This window comes from Hemiscyllium ocellatum, chromosome 8 (genome assembly GCF_020745735.1).
Source record: "Hemiscyllium ocellatum isolate sHemOce1 chromosome 8, sHemOce1.pat.X.cur, whole genome shotgun sequence".
In the NCBI taxonomy this organism is placed as follows: Eukaryota; Metazoa; Chordata; class Chondrichthyes; order Orectolobiformes; family Hemiscylliidae; genus Hemiscyllium; species Hemiscyllium ocellatum.
In genome coordinates, this window is record NC_083408.1 from 81,075,168 (window position 1) to 81,094,183 (window position 19,016).

The 19,016-nt window shown below is 42.1% G+C and overlaps 1 protein-coding gene across 2 annotated transcripts in view; it reads right to left on the reverse strand.

Moving 5' to 3' along the window:
• Positions 1-19,016, reverse strand: part of LOC132818350 (kelch domain-containing protein 1) — an 89,588-nt gene that overhangs the window by 37,101 nt on the left and 33,471 nt on the right. For both annotated transcript variants that reach the window (XM_060829293.1, XM_060829292.1), the window contains exons 3-6: positions 12,468-12,585; positions 8,908-9,026; positions 7,255-7,333; positions 1,389-1,472 (exon numbers count right to left, since the gene is read on the reverse strand). In XM_060829293.1, coding sequence (XP_060685276.1) covers positions 1,389-1,472; positions 7,255-7,333; positions 8,908-9,026; positions 12,468-12,585 — 400 coding nt within the window. The remainder of the gene's footprint in view (positions 1-1,388; positions 1,473-7,254; positions 7,334-8,907; positions 9,027-12,467; positions 12,586-19,016) is intronic.

The following is a 19,016-nucleotide window of genomic DNA, read 5'->3' on the forward strand; positions in this document are numbered from 1 at the left end:
CCATGTGAAAGTGAAATGTCATGCTTTGTTTTAAAGTCATACAGTCAGAGAGATGTACACCATGGAAACAGACTCTTCTTTCCAACTTGTCCATTCTGACCAGATATCCCAATCCAATCTAGTCTCACCTGCCATCCTTTCAAACCCTTCCGATTCATATACCCATCCAGATGCCTTTTAAATGTTGCAATTGTACTAGACTCCACCACTTCCATACACGTACCACCTCTGCGTGAAAAAGTTACCTCTTAGGTCTCTTTTATATCTTTCCCCTCTCACCCTAAACTTATGCCTTCTAGTTCTGGACTCCCCCACCCCAGGGAAAAGACTTTGTCTATTTATCCTATCCATGCCCCTCATGATTTTATAAACCTCTAAAATGTCACCTCTCAGCCTCTGATGCTCCAGAGAAAACAGCCTTCAGCTATTAAACTGCTCCCTATAGCTCAAATCCTCCAACCCTGGCAACATCCTTGTAAATTTTTTCTGAACCTTTTCAAGTTTCACAACATCCTTCCAATAGGAAGGAGACCAGAATTGCACACAATATTCCAAAAGTGGCCTAACCAATGTCCTGTACAGCCGCAACATGACCTGACCAATAAAGGAAAGCATACCAAATGCCTTCTTCATTATCCTATTTCCCTGCAACTCAACTGTCAAGGAACTATGAACCTGCACTCCAAGGTCTCTTTACTTTCACAGCCAAGTTGCATTCTCCTTCATCTCTGGCTGCACTCTTTCTCTCTCTCACTTTCCTGTACAGTCACTGGCCCACTAAATGACAATTGCCAAATGTAAGAATAACAACAGGATGCGTCTTATGGGAGCAGATAGAAGTTCAGGCAGGGTGGATGGAGAAAACTTGTTTTGCTGCTTTCACGCTTCTCCAATTACTCAATTGTGAAAATTGACAAACCTGGGGAGAGCTAGTCTGTCTTCCTGGCTCTGCTTGTTAAGCAAAAAGACAAAGACAATTTTATCAATAGCTCTGTGACTTGGTTTTATTCATTATCATTTTTATTAATTTCTTTTGCAAAAAGCAACTATTTATTCCTTTGACATTGCTTTTTATTTTGGTTAATTTTGTGCTAAAGCACATCTTTCCAATCTTCATTCAGCACTCCCTTGACTGAGTAAGAATGAATGAACAAAATATTGAAATGTGGCTCATCATGCAAAAAGGATAAAGTGGATATAAAGGACCCCTTCATGCATGCACTTTTACAACTGTACACAACTTAGAAGATCAATATTACAACTGTAAAGCAAGGTAATACATACTTAACCATAGCTTTTACAATCATTTTAAAATTTGAGTTTACTTATCGATCATGCAGCATAAAATCTGGGATAACAAAGTGGTCATCCTACAAATTTCAACTTACTCTAGTTGTTGGCTGGTACCAGATGTTTAAGTTGGGGTCAAAGACATGGATGTCATAATTCCACCCCCAGAACATCTCTTCTTCCTGAAAGAAAAAAAACCTCTAAATCAAATATGACAAAGATATCAAACATTGTTATAAATTTCAGGTCTTCATCCAAAATTATTTTGTGAATAGCATTATAAGCATGTCTGTAAATGGACCATTCAATGTTCTATATGTAAATCACTATTACTCTCACACTCTCAGAAAAATCTTTTTTTTTCCCAGTTCTACCCATGTCTTTTAATCTCTAAACAGACTACAAACACTGGTTCCTCTACCTTCCAGTATAAGTTCCTCTCCAGCCTGAACAGATATCTCATATCTTGGCTTCGGGCAGGCAGCATAACCAACTGGACATTCACACTCAGCTGCAGAAACCTATAGGCGAAAGTGAGGACTGCAGATGCTGGAGATCAGAGTCAAGATTAGAGTGGTGCAGGAAAAACACAGCAGGTCAGGCAGCATCCGAGAAGCAGGAAAATCGACGTTTCAGGCAAAAGCCCTCATCAGGAAGAAACCTATGCCAATTGTTATAAGGTCCAACGGGATGCCTGAAACCTAAAGGAATGAGGGAACATGATGGATATATAGATTAAAGGCTGACTGGGTGAGAATTCATTGTACTAGTATAGGGGACCAGCAATTAATGCTGAGTTTTAAGAATGTGTTTAAATTAAGCTCTCACTAAAACCAATGGATTCAAACTCTTCAGAAATATTTATATTCTAGTGTATAACATGTATTCCTCTGAATATGTAGTTCCATACGACCATTTATGTTTCTAATCACTGCTCCTATTTGAATGACTTCCTGTACCATGGTGCCATGGACAGTTTGCTAATTTACCCTGCCACCCCTGCTTTCATCCATACAGAGAGCAAGAACCTTAAGTCTGTTGGACAATTGCAAGGGCTAAGGCTCCTGCACTCCCACTATTTTATTCCTCTAAACTGCCCCATTTGAAGTCAGAGACTTCCTGTCCGCGATTACTGACCAAATCAAAAGACTAAGGGGTGTGACTCCCTTCTGGAACAAAACATCCAAGTAATTTTCTCCCTCCATGACCTTTCAGTGTCTGTAGCTCAGCCTCCAGCTCATAACCTCTAAGCCAAAGTTCTTGCAGCCAGACATGGCAGATGTTTATCCTGGATGGGGATAGCTGCATTCAGAGGCCTCCACATTCTGCTGCTGCTGCTGCAGTATTTCACCCCGTTGATGTCTTTATTTTGTGTTAATTTAAAATTAATGACCCTTACACATTCAATAGTTTTATTACAGGGTGACACGGTGGCACAGTGGTTAGCACTATTGCCTTACAGTGCCAGAGACCCAGGTTCAATTCCGGCCTTGGGCGACTGACTGTGTGGAGTTTGCACATTCTCCCTGTGTCTGCGTGGGTTTCCTCTGGGTGCTCTGGTTTCCTCCCACAGTCCAAAAAAAATGCGAAGGTTAGGTGAATCGGCCATGCTAAATTTCCCGTGGTGTTAGGTGAAGGGATAAATGTAGGGGAATGGGTCTGGGTGGGTGGCGGGTCGGTGTGGACTTGTTGGGCCGAAGGGCCTGTTTCCACACTATAAGTAATCTAATTTTTTAAAAATTACCAACACTAAGTAAAATCTTACAATTACAAATAAGTTATCATTGTTTTGGAAGACAACTAAACAAAATACTGACATACCAATCCCTCATCCCTGCAACATCAGCTTTCTTTTATAATCTCAAATTGACAGATAGACAGAACCCCAGACTCAGCTAGCTGTGAGCTGTCTACTGCCGCATATACTGTTTCAGGAGGTACTATCCCTGAACACAATCTTGCAGTGTTTCTGCAGTTGCTGTACCTGCTCCCTCTCATGCTGTTTTATGAAGCTGAGTTTCCCGCACTCTCTCATTTGCAGTTTATGAAGCACTTATTCTTTTTGTTGATTTAGATCATAACTTGTGGGCTTTGCTGACTGGACAGCATTTATTAGCTCTAAGTAATCGCCCTTGGTAAGGTGATGGTGAGCTGTCTTGAACCTACGGCAGTCTATTTGGTGGAGATACCCCCATGATGCAGTTAGGGAGGGGAATTCCAGAATTTCTGCAAATTGTAGAGATGGGTTGTACCTACACCAAAGAGAATTCTTTGCACCATATAGCAAAATATGCCCTACTAACCCATTAACAGGCAAATTCTCTTCGCAGACTACAAGTAACAGGAACTAGCTTCGGAGGTTTTATCCTCTGTTGACTGAAGTTCATTAGGAAGGAAATTTCTTCCTTTTCATGTGCAGTAGCGGTCTCTTGTCACTGTATGCTGATCAATTTAATTGGAAACACCTTGCTGTGTAAAGTGAATCAGTCTAATATTAAAGGGGATAAATTCACTATATTATACTAACAACTATCAATGTTGAAATGACACAAGAAATAAAACTCTTATGGACACATCTAATACCAATAACAAGTTTTGGACAGTAGAAGGAACTGGTGATCTAAAGAAAAGTTTTGTTTCGTACAGCATAAAAATAGGCTAGACAGGAAGATGGAATGGCAACAAGAACCAATTCAGATGAATTACAATCCATAAACAAAATATTCAAAAAACCTGGAGTTTTAAGTCAGCAATGATAACCAGTTCAATTATTATCTTTCAAGTACATTGTAGAATCTATTCAGATCACAAATAACTTGCAAATGATTCTGTCAAATAATGTTTGGCGGAAATGTAGCACAGATTGTGAACTGTTTAAGACACACTTGGTTCTGATTCAGGCATTTTCCATGTACTTATAACAATATTGTCCAGTAGAACACAGATATGGCAATGGCAACAATGTTATAGCCACAATACATTATGCATTGAGCAACAATGGCTAATAGCAATGAGAAGCTTTTCAAAGCAAGATCAGCAGTTTGCAAAATCTGAACATTCATTAGATAATTTTCTAAAAACTCCTCCTCCATTCAAGATCATGGCTGAATTGATTCTGGCATTAACTCCACTTTCCTCCTTGCCCTCATTACCTTGGACTCAGAATCACACAGTACTGAAGAGGTCCTTCGGTCCATCGAGTCTGCACTGAAATGTGAGAAACACCTGACCTTCCACCTAATCCCATTTAGCACCACTTGGCCTAAAGCCTTGAATGTTATTACATGCCAAGTGCTCTCCAGTCTGTCTATGCCCCTTGTAAACCTCAAATCAGATCACCCCTTAGTCTCTTCTAATCCAACAAAAACTTCCCAAGTCCATCCAACATATCCTCATAACTTAAAGTTTCCATCCCAGGCAGCATCCTGGTGAATCTCCTGAGCAGCCCTTCAAGTTTAACCACATTCTTCCTGTAAAATGGTGACCAAAACTGCACACTACTCATAGCTCTGATCTCAGCAAAGTTCTACACAACTCCAACATGACTTCCCTGCCTTTGTAATCTATGCCTTGATTGGTAAAGGCAAGAGTCCCATGTGCCTTTTTCGCCACCCTACTAACATTCCCTTCTATCTTCAAATGTTTATGGACAAACACTCCAAAATATCTTTATTCTACAGAACTTCCTAGTGTCATACCATTCCTGAATACTTCCTTTTCAAAATACTCCGAAGTGTATCAACTTTTCAGGGTTGAATTTCTTATGCAACTTATCTGCCTATTTGACAATGCCGTTTTTATCTTGTTGTAGCCCAAGACAGTCAACCTCACTGTTAACCACCCTATCAATCTTTACGTCATCCACAAATTTACTTATCCAACCTCCCACACACAGTCATCTATGTCAATTATATAAAAATGAATAATAGGGGACCCAGCACAGATCCTCATGGTATGCTACTGGCTTCCTGTCACTAAAATCTTCTGTCATCACCCTCTTTCTCCAACAGATGAGCCAATTTTGAATTCACTATCAAATTACCCTTTATCCTATGTGCATTTGCCTTCTTGATGAGCCTCCTAAGTGGCATCTTGTGAAAGGCTTTAATGAAATTCCTACAAACTACATCAACTGCACTATCCTCTTCTACAGATCTGGTCAGCTCTTCAAAAAATTCAATAAAATTTGTTAGTCATGACTTCCTATTGACGAAACCACGCTGACTCTTACTGATCAAGCCTTGTCTTTCCAAATGGAGACAGATGCTCTCATTTAGAATTTTTTCCAATAGTTACTCTACGACTGACGTGAGACTCATTTGGTCTGTAGTTCTCTGGCCTCTCTCCACAACCTTTTTAAATCAGAACCACATTAGAAGTTCTCCAGTCCTCTGGCACAACCTCTCTGGTTAGAGAGGAATTAAAAATTTAGGTCAGTGCCTACAATCTCCTCCCTTGCCTCCCACAGCAGTGAAGGATACAATTCATCTAGACCTAGAGATGTGTTCACTTTTTAGCCTGCCAATACCTGGATTATCTTGTCCTTTCCTACACAATTTGCTCAACCACCCTTTAGTCTCTTCCACTAGGTTCCATAGCTTCATCCTCATTCTCTTGGGTGAGGATGGATATGAAGTACTACTTCAACATTCTACCAGTGTCCTTTAGATCCACCCACAGCCTGCTCCCTTGGTCCCTAAAGGGACATACTCTTGCCCTGGTTATCCTCTTCCCATTAATAAACTTATAGTACCTTGGGATTTTCCCTACTTTTACTAGCCAGAACTTTCTCATATCTCCTCTTTGCTTTCCTAGTTGTTTACTAACTCCACCCTCCACTTTCTGTACTCCACTAATGCCTCTGCTGATTTGTTCCCCTTATACCTGCTAAAAGCCTTTTTTATCTTTCTCATCATATTTTGAATACCTCTGGTCATCCACGGTTCTCTGAACTTGTTTGGACTTCTCTGGACTCCCTTACAGGTCAACACTCTGTCTCATTCCACTTTGAATATACTCAATGACCCAAGTCCAAAGCTCTCCAAGGAAAAAATCTTCCCTTGATTAGCAATGTTATTTAACAATCCTCTTTACCTCAGTCTGGGAAGCCCTTATTTCTAAACTGGGTCTCAAGTGCTAGCTTCCCCTCTCAAGTCATTCACACCATGCTGTAAATAAATGCTGTGGGGAGGTTTCAAATTTTTAAACACAATGACAACAAATAAACAGTAATACAATAGAACAGAATATTCTTTATTGTCACTTGTACTCCAATACAGCAGTACAGGAGTATAGTGAAAAGTTTTCACAATGGCTGGCATTTAATGGTGCCATCGTACCTAGGTACAAATCTTACGCAGTTAAAAAAAAGTGTTATTGTAGAAAAGAGAATTAAAAGGGAAGCAGTAGCATTACTTAGAGTGTCTGAGAATGAGTTAGAAATGATGTAGTTATAACACTGTGAAAAGGATTTATATTGGAGTCTGGTAAAAAAGTTTCAAACAGCTGCAGCTCAGCATGTGGTGCCAGACCCAAGTCCTGCATTGCTTTAGTCCACTCCTTATTAGCACTCAGCAGCAACAAGATAAGTTGTGCTGTACATTAGATTGGATGATAGCTTCATCACATGCTATCCCTGGACACTTTGATGAAGTCAAAGTACCACTTACAACTGCTGGGCAATAAACTGGATGCAATCAACCTGCATGAAGATGTGCTACATTGAATAAATCCAAATGTTTTTGTAAAAAGACTTGAAGGCTTTGCATCAAAATGGTCACAGATGTTTAAGAAAATGTATATCTTAAGTACATTTACCTGTATCACATGTAAGACATTTTCAGCTAAACATGTGAGTAAAACAGTATCACCAGTCACAGAATTTCTATAGGGTAATAAATGGTGCAGAAATGGATATGAAAAACCAGATAGATGAAGTTGTAATTAAAAAGGACAGTATCTTACCCAGGATGCTTCATTCACGTCAAATGAATCATTTAATTCACTGATTTTCTTGCATCCATAGCCGCCAAAAAAAATCAACCTGTCAGAAATTAGTTTTTTTTAATACAACAACAATTGCTCATTTTAATTTACAATAGTAGCTCATTATTACAATACTATGAAGTTCCATTCAAGCTACAAATAACTTTATACGTTTCTGAAAGTGACTAAAAACTCCCTGGTTAATTAGTGAAAAGTTCAAAATGAACATTATAAAAATTAGTTCAGCAACTTTAATAGCTGGAGGAACAAAAAGGTATAACAGTTGTTCAGCCGATAAAATTCTGATACAAAATTAGCTGTCCTTTGCCCTGTCACCTGTAATTCAGTAGCACCTTTGTCCAATTAAAGGTGGGTTCAAGTCTCATTTCATTCCAGAGACATAAATTAACACAAACTTGACTGCCGTTTTTTGCAGTACTGAGGATGTCTTGTGATTGTGAGTATGTTCGCTGAGTTGGGAAGGTGATTTGCAGACATTTTGTCCGCTGTCTAGGTGACATCTTCAGTGCTTTGGAGCCTCCTGTGAAGTGCTGCTATATTGTGTCTTCTGGAATTTATTTGGTTCTGTTTCTGCTGCCTCTTGTTGCCGGTTCCAGTTGTTTGTTGAAGTGGCCCGTATATTGGGTCTAGGTCAATGTGCTTGCTGATGGAGTCTGTGGCTGAGTGCCATGCTTCTAGAGATTCTCTGGCTGTCCTGCGATGAAACATCTGCAAATCAACTTCCCAGCTCAGCAAACATACCCACAGCCACGTCAACTGGCACCCGAGCTACAAATCTTTACACAAACGTTGAAGATGGTGCCTATTGTTGTGACATTACACTGAGGGTCCATCCAAACCGTCTTAGAATCTTAGAACCCCTACAGTGTGGAAACAGGCCCTTCAGCCCAACAAGTCCACACCGACCCTTCAAAGAGTATCCCACCCAGACCCAATCCCCATTACTCGACATTTACCCCTGACTAATGCACCTAACCTGCACATCCCTGGGCACTATTGGACAATTTAGCATGGCCAATCCACTCGAACCTGCACATCCCTGGACACTATGGGACAACCTACCAGGGCCAATCCACCCGAAGCTATATAACCCTAACCTGCACATCCCCGGACACTATAGAACAATTTAGCATGGCCAACCCACCCTAACCTGCACATTTTGGGACTGTGGGAGGAAACCGAAGCACCTGGAGGAAACCCACGCAGACACGGGGAGAATGCACAAACTCCACCCAGACAGACGCCTGAGGCTGGAATCGAACCCGGGTCCCTGGCGCTAACCACAGAGCCTCTGAGTTAATGCTACGTATGTCACGGCCTCCCTTTCAATGGGTCGGGTTCAGGAATTCTCGGCTTCTGGCTCAGAATCAACACAGGCAGGCCGTTTTCTCGTGCCAACCATACCTGGCGTGGGGGGAGGGGGGGGAGGGCACAGGTGCCCGAGATGCAGAGGTTTTCTCAATGCTCTGACCAATATTTATTTTTCAAACATTTATTCACATAAAATTTGGGCCATTTAGGACTATAAAATTCCATACTGTGATTTCTAAAAGGTAACCTTAACCAGAAAGATTGGAACATTGTTATGCAATACAAAGTTTAGTAACTCACTTGTCTTTATATACCCAGCATGAAAGTTTGTCTCTTGGAGTAGGAGGATTTCCTTGGTAATTATTGAGTTTCTTCCAAGTAAATATTTCATCTTTCACTTGCAAATTAACACAATACAGCTGTTTAAAATATTTTTAAAAATTAATGATCGTGTAATTGTAGTAGTAAATGTTATTCCAAATAGAAAGGAGTAATTTAACTCTCATATCTTTTTACAAAAGAACATTTTAACAAATTATTCATCAAAACACTCATTTTCTTTCTCTGTGACAACATAGAATCACTTCAGTGTAATTCCAAGATGGGCAAGCTGGTTAACTATGGGATATTCAGAATTACAGAGAGAAAACTTTGAACAGATCAACTGCCTAGCTGGTTGGTGAGAAATAGTAGAGAAAGTGAAAACTGGAGAGTCAGAGTGGAGCTGGAAAAAGCCAGCAGGTCAAGCAGCATCAAAGGAAAAGGGGAGTCAATGTTACAGGTTGGAACCTTTCATCAGGATTGGGGTTGGGGAAATGAGCTGAGAAATAAATAGAGGGAGGTGGGTGGGACTGGGGTAATGATGGGTAGTTTGGCGATGGGTGGTTGCAGGAATGAGGTAGATGGATTGGTCAGTGGTAAGGGTGGAGCGAATAGATGGGAAGGAAGATAGACAGGTTGGGTCAGGTTAGGGGCTGGGATGGAGAAAGCCAGCTGGGCTTGGGATGAGGTGGGAGGATGAAGAAATTTGGAAGCTGGTGAATTCTATGTTATGCCTGTATGGTTGTAAACTCCCGAGGCAGAAGATGAGGTGTTCTTCCTCCAGTTTGTGTATGGTCTTATTTTGATGGTGGTGGAGTCCAAGATGGACATGTTGTCAGATGAGTTGGAGGGGGTATTGAAATGGCTGGCAACCAGAAGGTGGGATTGATTGGAGATTACGGACCATAAATGTTCCCTAAATTGGTTCCTGTGTTTGCACTTGACCTCTCCAACATACAGAAGACTATATCGGGAGCAAAGATGCAATAAAACATATTAGAGGAAATGCAAGTGAATCTCTGCCAGATTTGGAATTATTCCTTGGGGCCTTGGACAGAGGTGAGAGAGGAGGTGCGTGGGCAGGTTTTGCAGCTCCTCTGGCTGCAGAGGAAGGTGCCAGGTGTGGAAGAGGGTTTACTGGGGCGTGTGAACCTAACGAGGGAGTCGCAGAGGGAACGGTCCCTGCGAAAATATCAGTTTCGTAGTGGGATTACAGTGCAAGTGGTGGAGAATTATGTGTTGGACTTGGAAATTAGTGGGGTGGAGTGAGGACCACGGGAATTCCATCCTTGTTGCGGTTGGGGGGGTGGGTTTGTTTGAGGGCAGAGGTGCAGGAAATGGAGGATGCAGTTGAGGGCACTGTTGATCATGGGGGAGGGAAAACTGTGGTCCTCAGTGGAAAACTTACTAGTTACTTTTAGTTATGAAAAGATAAGAAAAATGATCTTAGAGTGCCTTATTTGTCATTTTACCATATACAGCTGGTACAAGAAAAACAAGACAGCGTTCCTCCAGGACCAGGGTGCTATATGAACACAGATGACGTGAGAGTAGTCATATACAGGGTAGCATAAAGTGCATAGAAAGTGCAAAACATGCAAGACAGACAAAAGGCACAGTGGTGGACAAACTACAATGTAACAATGAATGTCCGTTAATAAAACATTATTTTAGCAGCAATTCAAAAAGTTGTCTGAAAATTGCAAATAGAATTGAGTGTGATCATACAGTGTTAAGGACTCTGATGGCTTGGGGGAAGAAACTATTGCACAGTCTGGCCGTGAGAGACTGAATGCTCCGGTATCTTCTGCCACATGGCAGGAGGAAGAAGAATTTGAATTAAGGATGTTGGGGTCATCCACAATGCTGTTGGCCTTGCAGATGGAGTGTGTGGTGTAAATATCTGTAATGGAGGGAAGAGAGACCACGATGATCTTCTCGGCTGTCCTCACTATCCGTTGTAGGTTCTTACAATCTAAGACGGTGTAATTCCTGAACCAGGCAGTGATGCAGCTGCTCAGGGTACTCTCAATGAACCCTGTGTAGAATGTGGTACTGAAAACAGTTTTGGAAATGAAAAAGGTCATATACAACTCTCCTAACTATTAGAGGTGCGACAGATACTTGTTATGGTGTAAATTATGATGGCCTTTTCAAACAGACATGATTTGGAGATGCCGGTGTTGGACTGGGATGTACAAAGTTAAAAAATCACACAACACCAGGTTATAATCCAACAGGTTTAATTGGAAGCACTAGCTTTCGCAGTACTGCTCCTTCACAACCACCTGATGAAGGAGCGGTGCTCTGAAAGCTAGTGCTTCCAATTAAACCTGTTGGATTATAACCTGGTGTTGTGTGATTTTTAACTTTTCAAATAGAAACAGTGAAAATAGGAGCAGGAGTAAACCACTTTGTTCTTCAAGCATGCTCTGCCATTCATGATGAACAAGCCTGAACTCAATGCCCTATTCCTGCTTTTCTCCTGTATTCTTCAATCCCCTTAGTCCCAGTGTTATCCAACTCCTCCTTCAAATCACAAAATATTGGCCCAGACTATGTTGCGGTAGTGAATTCTATATGCTCACCATTCTCTGGGTGAATAAATCTCTCCTCACCTCAGTCTTAAATTACTGTACCATATTCTTAGATCGTTTTGGACTCCCACTTAAATAGTTATGATTTAACTCAATCATAAGCAAGAACTTTTTTTTAAATTAAAAGATAACTTTACAGCATGCATTTGATCCAAATTAATTAAATTCCCATCTTCGTTGCATACAGTGGGAATTATGGGCTAAGCCTGTCCCATAACTGTCAAATTTACAGAAATCAATTCACAACTCCTTGTTACATTTCATTAAATTCTTAGTAAACATTTTTTGCAGCACTAATTCTTTTAAAACATTTTTGTGTAAAATAAGCAATCTCATACAATTCTGACAAATACAGATTGGAATCATTGGAGAGTTGATCCCTGGTTTACAACAGAATTAGTAAATTTTCAGTAAAAGTAGCATAATCATTACAACTGGTATCAGAAATGATGGTCAGGGGATGAAAGTAATTTACAAGAGGTCCTGCTGCTGAACAGTATCCCAGGGGGTCACTGATAGAAACTACGTATATATGGACATCTAGATCATAGTTATGAAGCCTGGTTAACAGATTCACAGATGAAGAACATTTAGACAAATACTACTTTTCTGTCAAGGGTTGGTTAAAGTATATGAGCACGGTTCAACACATTTAAAAGAAGAAGGACCGGACAACAAATTGAGACAAAGGGAAGAAAGGAAGGTTTATGTAATATCAAATTTACAATCTATTCTACAATACAGCTCAAATAAAAATCAGTGCTAGGGGTTACAACATTATCTTCAAACCTAAAAGTAACGAGAAGAAAAATTAAACCTGATTTTCATTATTTATTGATACTTTGTGTGGGTGCTGTGCTGTTGATTAAAGATAACACATTTGGCAAAGTTGGGCTTAAAACACGATAAATTGAATAAAAACATTTGAAAAACATGACATACTTCATTACTATATCCTAGGTCATCATATCCTCCGAAAATGTACATGATACCATTCAGACAAGCTGCACAGCTTCCTGACATAGGACGAGGAAGTTCTCCTTTCATTGGTTTCCTCTGCCTGTATTACAGGAACATAGGCAGGATATTTTCAATACATCACATAAATAATTATCCAAGCTCGACTACACAATCTAAGCTATTTAGCTCAAATCTGGATCAACTAAGCGACCTGAAGATTAACATAAGGTGCGTAACTTGATTATTATAATGCACCTCCACAAAGAAAGTTATCAAATTACAAAATTGCTTTTAGTGGTACTTTCTATTTTATTTCTTCATTACTTTTCCTGACAACTGCAGCTGAAAGGTGAATGACCACTCAAGTAAAAACATTGGCTTGATGGGAGCATTCAAAAATTCCTTCAAAAGGGTAATCAAAAGACCTATGGATCCATGATTGGCCTGCTGAGTCACCTGAAAGAGAACTGCAATGATTGATAGCAGTTCATCCTCGAGTGAGGAGAAGCTCATAGATTTAGTGTGCACTTCAGCAGGTTGAAGGTTCAATCTATGCTGACACTTCTGTACCAGCTGAGTTGTTAAACTGCCTCTCTGCATGTCCCCTGAAATGGACATAAAAATACCATAATATATCTTTGCAAGAGCCTGCTTTTCTTCATGATGCCCAGCTTTATTTATTCCCTAATCACATAAGTTGTGAAGCATTGCATTTTAGTAGAAAGAACATGGAGAAACACTACAAAACAAAGGCTATAATTTAAAGGTGTGCAGCTCAGAATTGGGTATCTAGATGTTAGTTATTAAAAAGTTGCAGGATAGGTACACGGTATTCCATACTTCAATATTAGGGGTGTATAATAAAAGAACAGGAAGGTTGTTAACAGACCAATATCCATATCTTGAACTAAGGAGAAAAGACTTTCAATGATTTACAAGGGCTTTATTACAAATCCCCAACCCCTTTCTTTTTAAAAAGAAAATCTGTTCATACACAATTTTACATATATCTGGGGTAGGTGGTATTTGAATCTGAAACTTCTAGCTCAATGTCAGGACATTGTCACTGTGCCACAGCAGTACTCCATGAAACTAGCTTACAATTTTTTTTCAACCTGATCAGACACATGTATGGAGCAGGTGGGACTTGAACCCAGATCTTCTGGCCCAGAGGTAGAGATACTCCCATGTTGTTGATAGCACCCTTAGCTGTGTCCAACCATCTCCTAAGCTTCTAACATTGCCCCCATCTGCCCTTCCATAACAATAAGTTTCCCTGGCATCACTTACATTCCCACCAGCCTTCACATTCAAAAGATCATAAGCTGTAATTTCTATTACCTCAAGCTGGACGCTATGATCAGGCCAGACATTTTTCCAGGCCTCAGTTGTCAGCATTCCAAACGGACCATTTCCTGCGAGGTTTGTGAAGGTTTGTAGCTCAGGTTGAGGTTTAGGGTGTAGGTTTGCTCGCTGAGCTGTAGGTTTGATATCCAGACGTTTCATTACTTGGCTAGGTAACATCATCAGTGGCGACCTCCAAGTGAAGCGAAGCTGTTGTCTCCTGCTTTCTATTTATATCTTTCTCCTGGATGGGGTTCCTGGGGTTTGTGGTGATGTCATTTCCTGTTCGTTTTCTGAGGGGTTGATAGATGGCATCTAGATCTATGTATTTGTTTATGGCGTTGTGGTTGGAGTGCCAGGAATTCTCTGGCATGTCTTTGCTTAGCCTGTCCCAGGATAGATGTGTTGTCCCAGTCGAAATGGTGTTTTTTTTCATCCATGTGTAGGGCTACATCAAAGAAGTTTCAGAAATGACAGCCAGACTACTAAGACCCCTCGGCATCCTAGTAGCACACAAACCCACCAACACTCTCAAACAAAAACCAACAAACTTAAAGACCCAGTGCAACCCATGGACAAAACCAACATCATCTACAAAATTCCATGCAAGGACTGCCACAAACACTACGTAGGACAAACAGGAAGAATGTTAGGCACCAGGATACACCAACACCAGCTAGCCACAAAAAGACACGACCCTCTCTCCTTCGTAGCCCTACACACGGATGAAAAAAAAACACCATTTCGACTGGGACAACACACCTATCCTGGGAGAAGCTAAGCAAAGACATGCCAGTGAATTCCTAGAGGCCAGGCACTCCAACCGCAATGCCATAAACAAACACATAGATCTCGAACAGGAAATGACATCACCACAAACCCCAGGAACCACATCAGGAGAAAGATATAAATAGAAAGCAGGAGACAACAGCTTCACTTCACTTGGAGGTCGTCACTGATGATGTTACCTAGCCAGGTAATGAAACGTCTGGATATCAAACCTACAGCTTTGCGAGCAAACCTACACCCCTGGACCATTTCCTCTCCAACTCAGAGTTCACGCCTCCATTCTCAACATTTCTATTGCAGGTCTGCTTCAGTATTCCAGCAAGCCTCAGCACAAGTTCAAAGAACGGATTTCATTTTCTTGGGGACCCTGCAGTTTCTAGGACTCAACATCAGAGTTCACTAACTTTTTTTTAAAAATTCACCTCTCCATACACAATCCTGTCGTGACATGGTTTTTTTCTAAACATAGCCAACCTACTGTAGTACCTGAGAGCCTGGAGTGAGATACTCACTGGGCACAGTACAGAGCAGACGACCAGACTATAGCAGGCTCGAGATGTGTGGGATGGCCAGCAGTTGGCAGGCCAGAGCCTCATTCCTGAAGAAGGACTTATGCCCGAAATGTCGATTCTCCTGCTCCTTGAATGCTGCCTGACCTGCTGTGCTTTTCCAGCATCACACTTTCAGCTCTGATCTCCAGCATCTGCAGTCCTCACTTTCTCCCAGAGCAGGATAGGCCAGACAATGGTGGGAGAGTGGAGCAGGACAGCCGGCTGTTGGTGGCTGGGGCTCTGAACTGGGGGAATTGAGGCCCGGTGATGTCAGCCTGTCACAGATGGCAGTCAGCAGCCTGTGACCCTAGTAATTTCAGCACAGCCTGGTGGAAACCCGCCAGTGTGGAGTGACTACAGGCTATAGAAGCACTGTAGTGTTATTCTTTTAACTTTATTTCTTTATTTTCCTCATTTATAGTGTGAAGAACCGTAATGTAGAGCTCTTAATTTTTTTAAATTCTCTAATTTTGTACTTAATCTATTTTAGTACCTAAGATTTGCAACTAGGTAGTTTTTATCTAAGATGGCACTGTGTGTGGCAACATTGTATATTTTTCATTGTACTCCTGTACTTGAGTACACATGACAATAAAATCTAATTCTAATTCTATTCTTACCCACTCTCAGGCTTATTATCATGTTACATACTTGCTTTCAGCACAGCCTACTCCTACTTTCATCTCATGATCACTTATTCAGCTTGTTTTTCGTCATGGCCTATTATCAATAACTCTCGTTCGCCTGACCCTTTCATATCTCTCTCTGGGCTCCATCTCCATCTATCCAGTCACGTCCCACCAACCCCCAACCTTCAGGAGGAATACCACTTTTTCCTAGCAGCTATCAGGTCTGATGATGAAACACCAGACTCAAAACGTGAACTCTGCTTTTCCCCCAAAGACACTGCCAGACCAGCCAAGTTGCACCAGCAATTTCTGATTTTGTCAAGAGACATGATCTCTGCACCATAAGAGCCCCTGAATGCAAGTCTTTGTTTCCTTTTTCATTTTTTTAAATCTGGAAGCGTTAACAACACATACATTTGAAGGTTTTATCCCCCAACATCTGTTCACCCATGGTATTTGTAAACAAGGTCAACTAGGTGGACCTCATAGAATGAGTTGCCAACTGGGGCTGTTAACCTGGGACAATCAGGAAAACTCTATCTGACCAATATAACCAGAAGATTTAGAATCTCCTCAGTTTAGGGAACTGACTCTGTGCTGGCTGGTGCTACAGTCAATATGTTACTGTTGGTTTCTTTTTCCTTTTTTTTGGGAGGATTCCTGAATTGGCTGAATTATTTAGTCAGTTTGTTAACTGGCATTCCTTTAATGAGGACTGATTGTTAAACTCCTGATGCACAGAATGTGTTTCAGGTGTAACTCAGTTCTCATTAGGGGATTGTTGTTTCACTGGCTGGTTACAGCCTGTGTGTTACTCTTTTCTTTTTGAGAAAAGACCAAATGTTAATTTTGTTGCAGGGCTTAGTCCTTGGATCTACTTCCTTTGTTTTTTTGTGTAAGTGTCTTCACTGTTTTTGGTGGTTGGACTGAGCCCTTGTGGAAGACATACATTTCACCAGAGGAGCTGCTCCTGTGGGGAGGCTTAGGCCTCTGAAGATTGAACACCTGTGTGTGTGTGTGCGCACGTGTGCTGGGAGGTGAGCACTTGCTGTATCCTGGAGTTCGGGTGAAGACTTTGCCTTCAGGAGTGGATCAAACCCCTGTGAGTTAACTGCACCTGTACTATGTTCCTGTGAGTGGGCCTGGATTTCAAAGGCTGGGCCAGGACTCCATGGAGACTGAACACCTGTGTGCTGTGTATTTGCTGCCTTCAGGAGTGGACTCTGCTCATGGTTGTGGACCCTGCTCATGGTTGTGGACCCTGCATTTTGGAGTGGACTCTGTTTTGGACAATGCACCTCGTAAACTGGAGTGGACTCCATTCCTGGGAATGGACTCTATATATTTGGCCTGTGGACCAGAAAGGACTCTGTTTTTATGTAATTAACTGTTTTGTGTTGTTTGGATCTATCACCTGCACTGTCTTGTGTGTCCCTGGGTCTGGCAGTCCTTACTGTGAGCTGGGAGGCTCATGGGCCATCCTGAAAGCTGTCACCCCGAGAACCAGAGGGTGGGTAAGCCATCCTATGAACCTGAAGGTTGGTAGACTGTCATGAAGGACAGAGGGTGGGTAAGCCACCCTGACAGCCAGATGGTGGGTAGGCTTTTCTGAGCGCTGTCATTCTGAGAAGGGGTAATCGGGATGGGCTGTCCTAGAGGTGGTCGAAAGGTGTGTCAGAGCAGCCGAGAGCCAGAAGGCACGTAGGGGCAAGCTGATATCCGGAAGGCTTGTGCGTTACCCTGCATGCTATCGTCCCGGGGAAGGGGATGGGCTGTCCTAGAGGTAGCCGGAAGGTGTGCCAGGATAGCCCACTGGCCGGACAGCACATCGGGGTAGGTGAGAGCCCAATGTTACGTTGGGGCAGACCGAGAGCCAGAAGGCGGGTAGCCGTCCTCAGTGTTGTCACCCCAGCAGGTACCAGGGTGGGCCATCCTAGAGGTAGTTGACAGGTGTTGAGGGTGACTAATGAAGCCAGAAGGTGGGTAGGCCATCCTGACCGCTGTCACCCCGGGCGGGTTGAGAACTGGAAGGGGCATGTGGTGGACCGAGAGCCGGAAGGTACGTAGGGGCAAGTTGCCTTAGAGTGGTTGGAAGGTGGGAGGGACAGGGGGGCTTGCTGGGTCTGTATTGTCTGCACTTTTAATGTAATTGGATTGTCCTTTTATGTACAAATGTCACTTATATGTGAAACTGGGACTTAGGGTTGGTCCTCATCTCCCTGTAAACTGGTTGAATGTTAGGGTTTGGGGCCTAGCTTTGCTGCTCCTCTCTCTTGTAAAATTGCTGTTGTATACAGCTGCAAATGTTAACTGTTTTTCTGTGAATTATTTTGTAATTTGTTTAATAAAATATTATAACCAGAAGATTTAGAATCTCCTCAGTTTAGGGAACCAACTCTGTGACTGGGCCACAGTCAGTGTGTTACTGATGCTGTTGGTTTCTGCTTTTATTCAAAGGGGGAAACCTAATTCCAGGACTGGCTGAATTATATAGGGTAAAAACAATGACTGCAGATGCTGGAAACCAGATTCTGGATCAGTGGTGCTGGAAGAGCACCGCAGTTCAGGCAGCATCCAAAGAGCAGCGAAATCGACATTAGTTTGTGAACGGGTATCACTTTTTTGTTTTTCTTTTCTTTCCGCCTAACTATGGTAATGCTTATTTTTCCCCAATACCCGTGTGTGTGTGTGTGTGTGTGTGTGTGTGTGCAGATGTGAGACACAGTGAAAGACAACAGGTGTACCAATCTTTATTCAATTTCCACCATCCAGAAAAAAGAAAACACCCGAGTGGCCAGTGACAAGTAGTGCCCTTCTCATCAAAGGGCAATGCTGCGTGATCAAACAGTGAAGGGGAGGGCAGGGATTAAATCAAAATAGAGTTGGAGGGGGGAAATAATGCACTCCACACCCTGCAGTGCCCACCTTTCCCTGAAACTCTTTAGGGTGTTAGTGAACACTGTGTGCTCCTTCTCAAGGGACACCCGCGGTAAAAGGGCAGGCAGTCGGCCATAACAACTTGCTCCATGGCCTGGTGCCCGTACCTGTTTATAGCCAGTTTGGCCAGGCCCAGGAGCAGATGCAAGAGGAGGATAATCTAACTTACCCGCCCCCTCCCTACGTGGTGCCAATGATCAGGAGCATGGAACTGAAGTGCAACCAAAACAGAGGAGGTGGTCTTTAAGGAAACCAAAAAGGGGTACAAGTGCCCACATCCA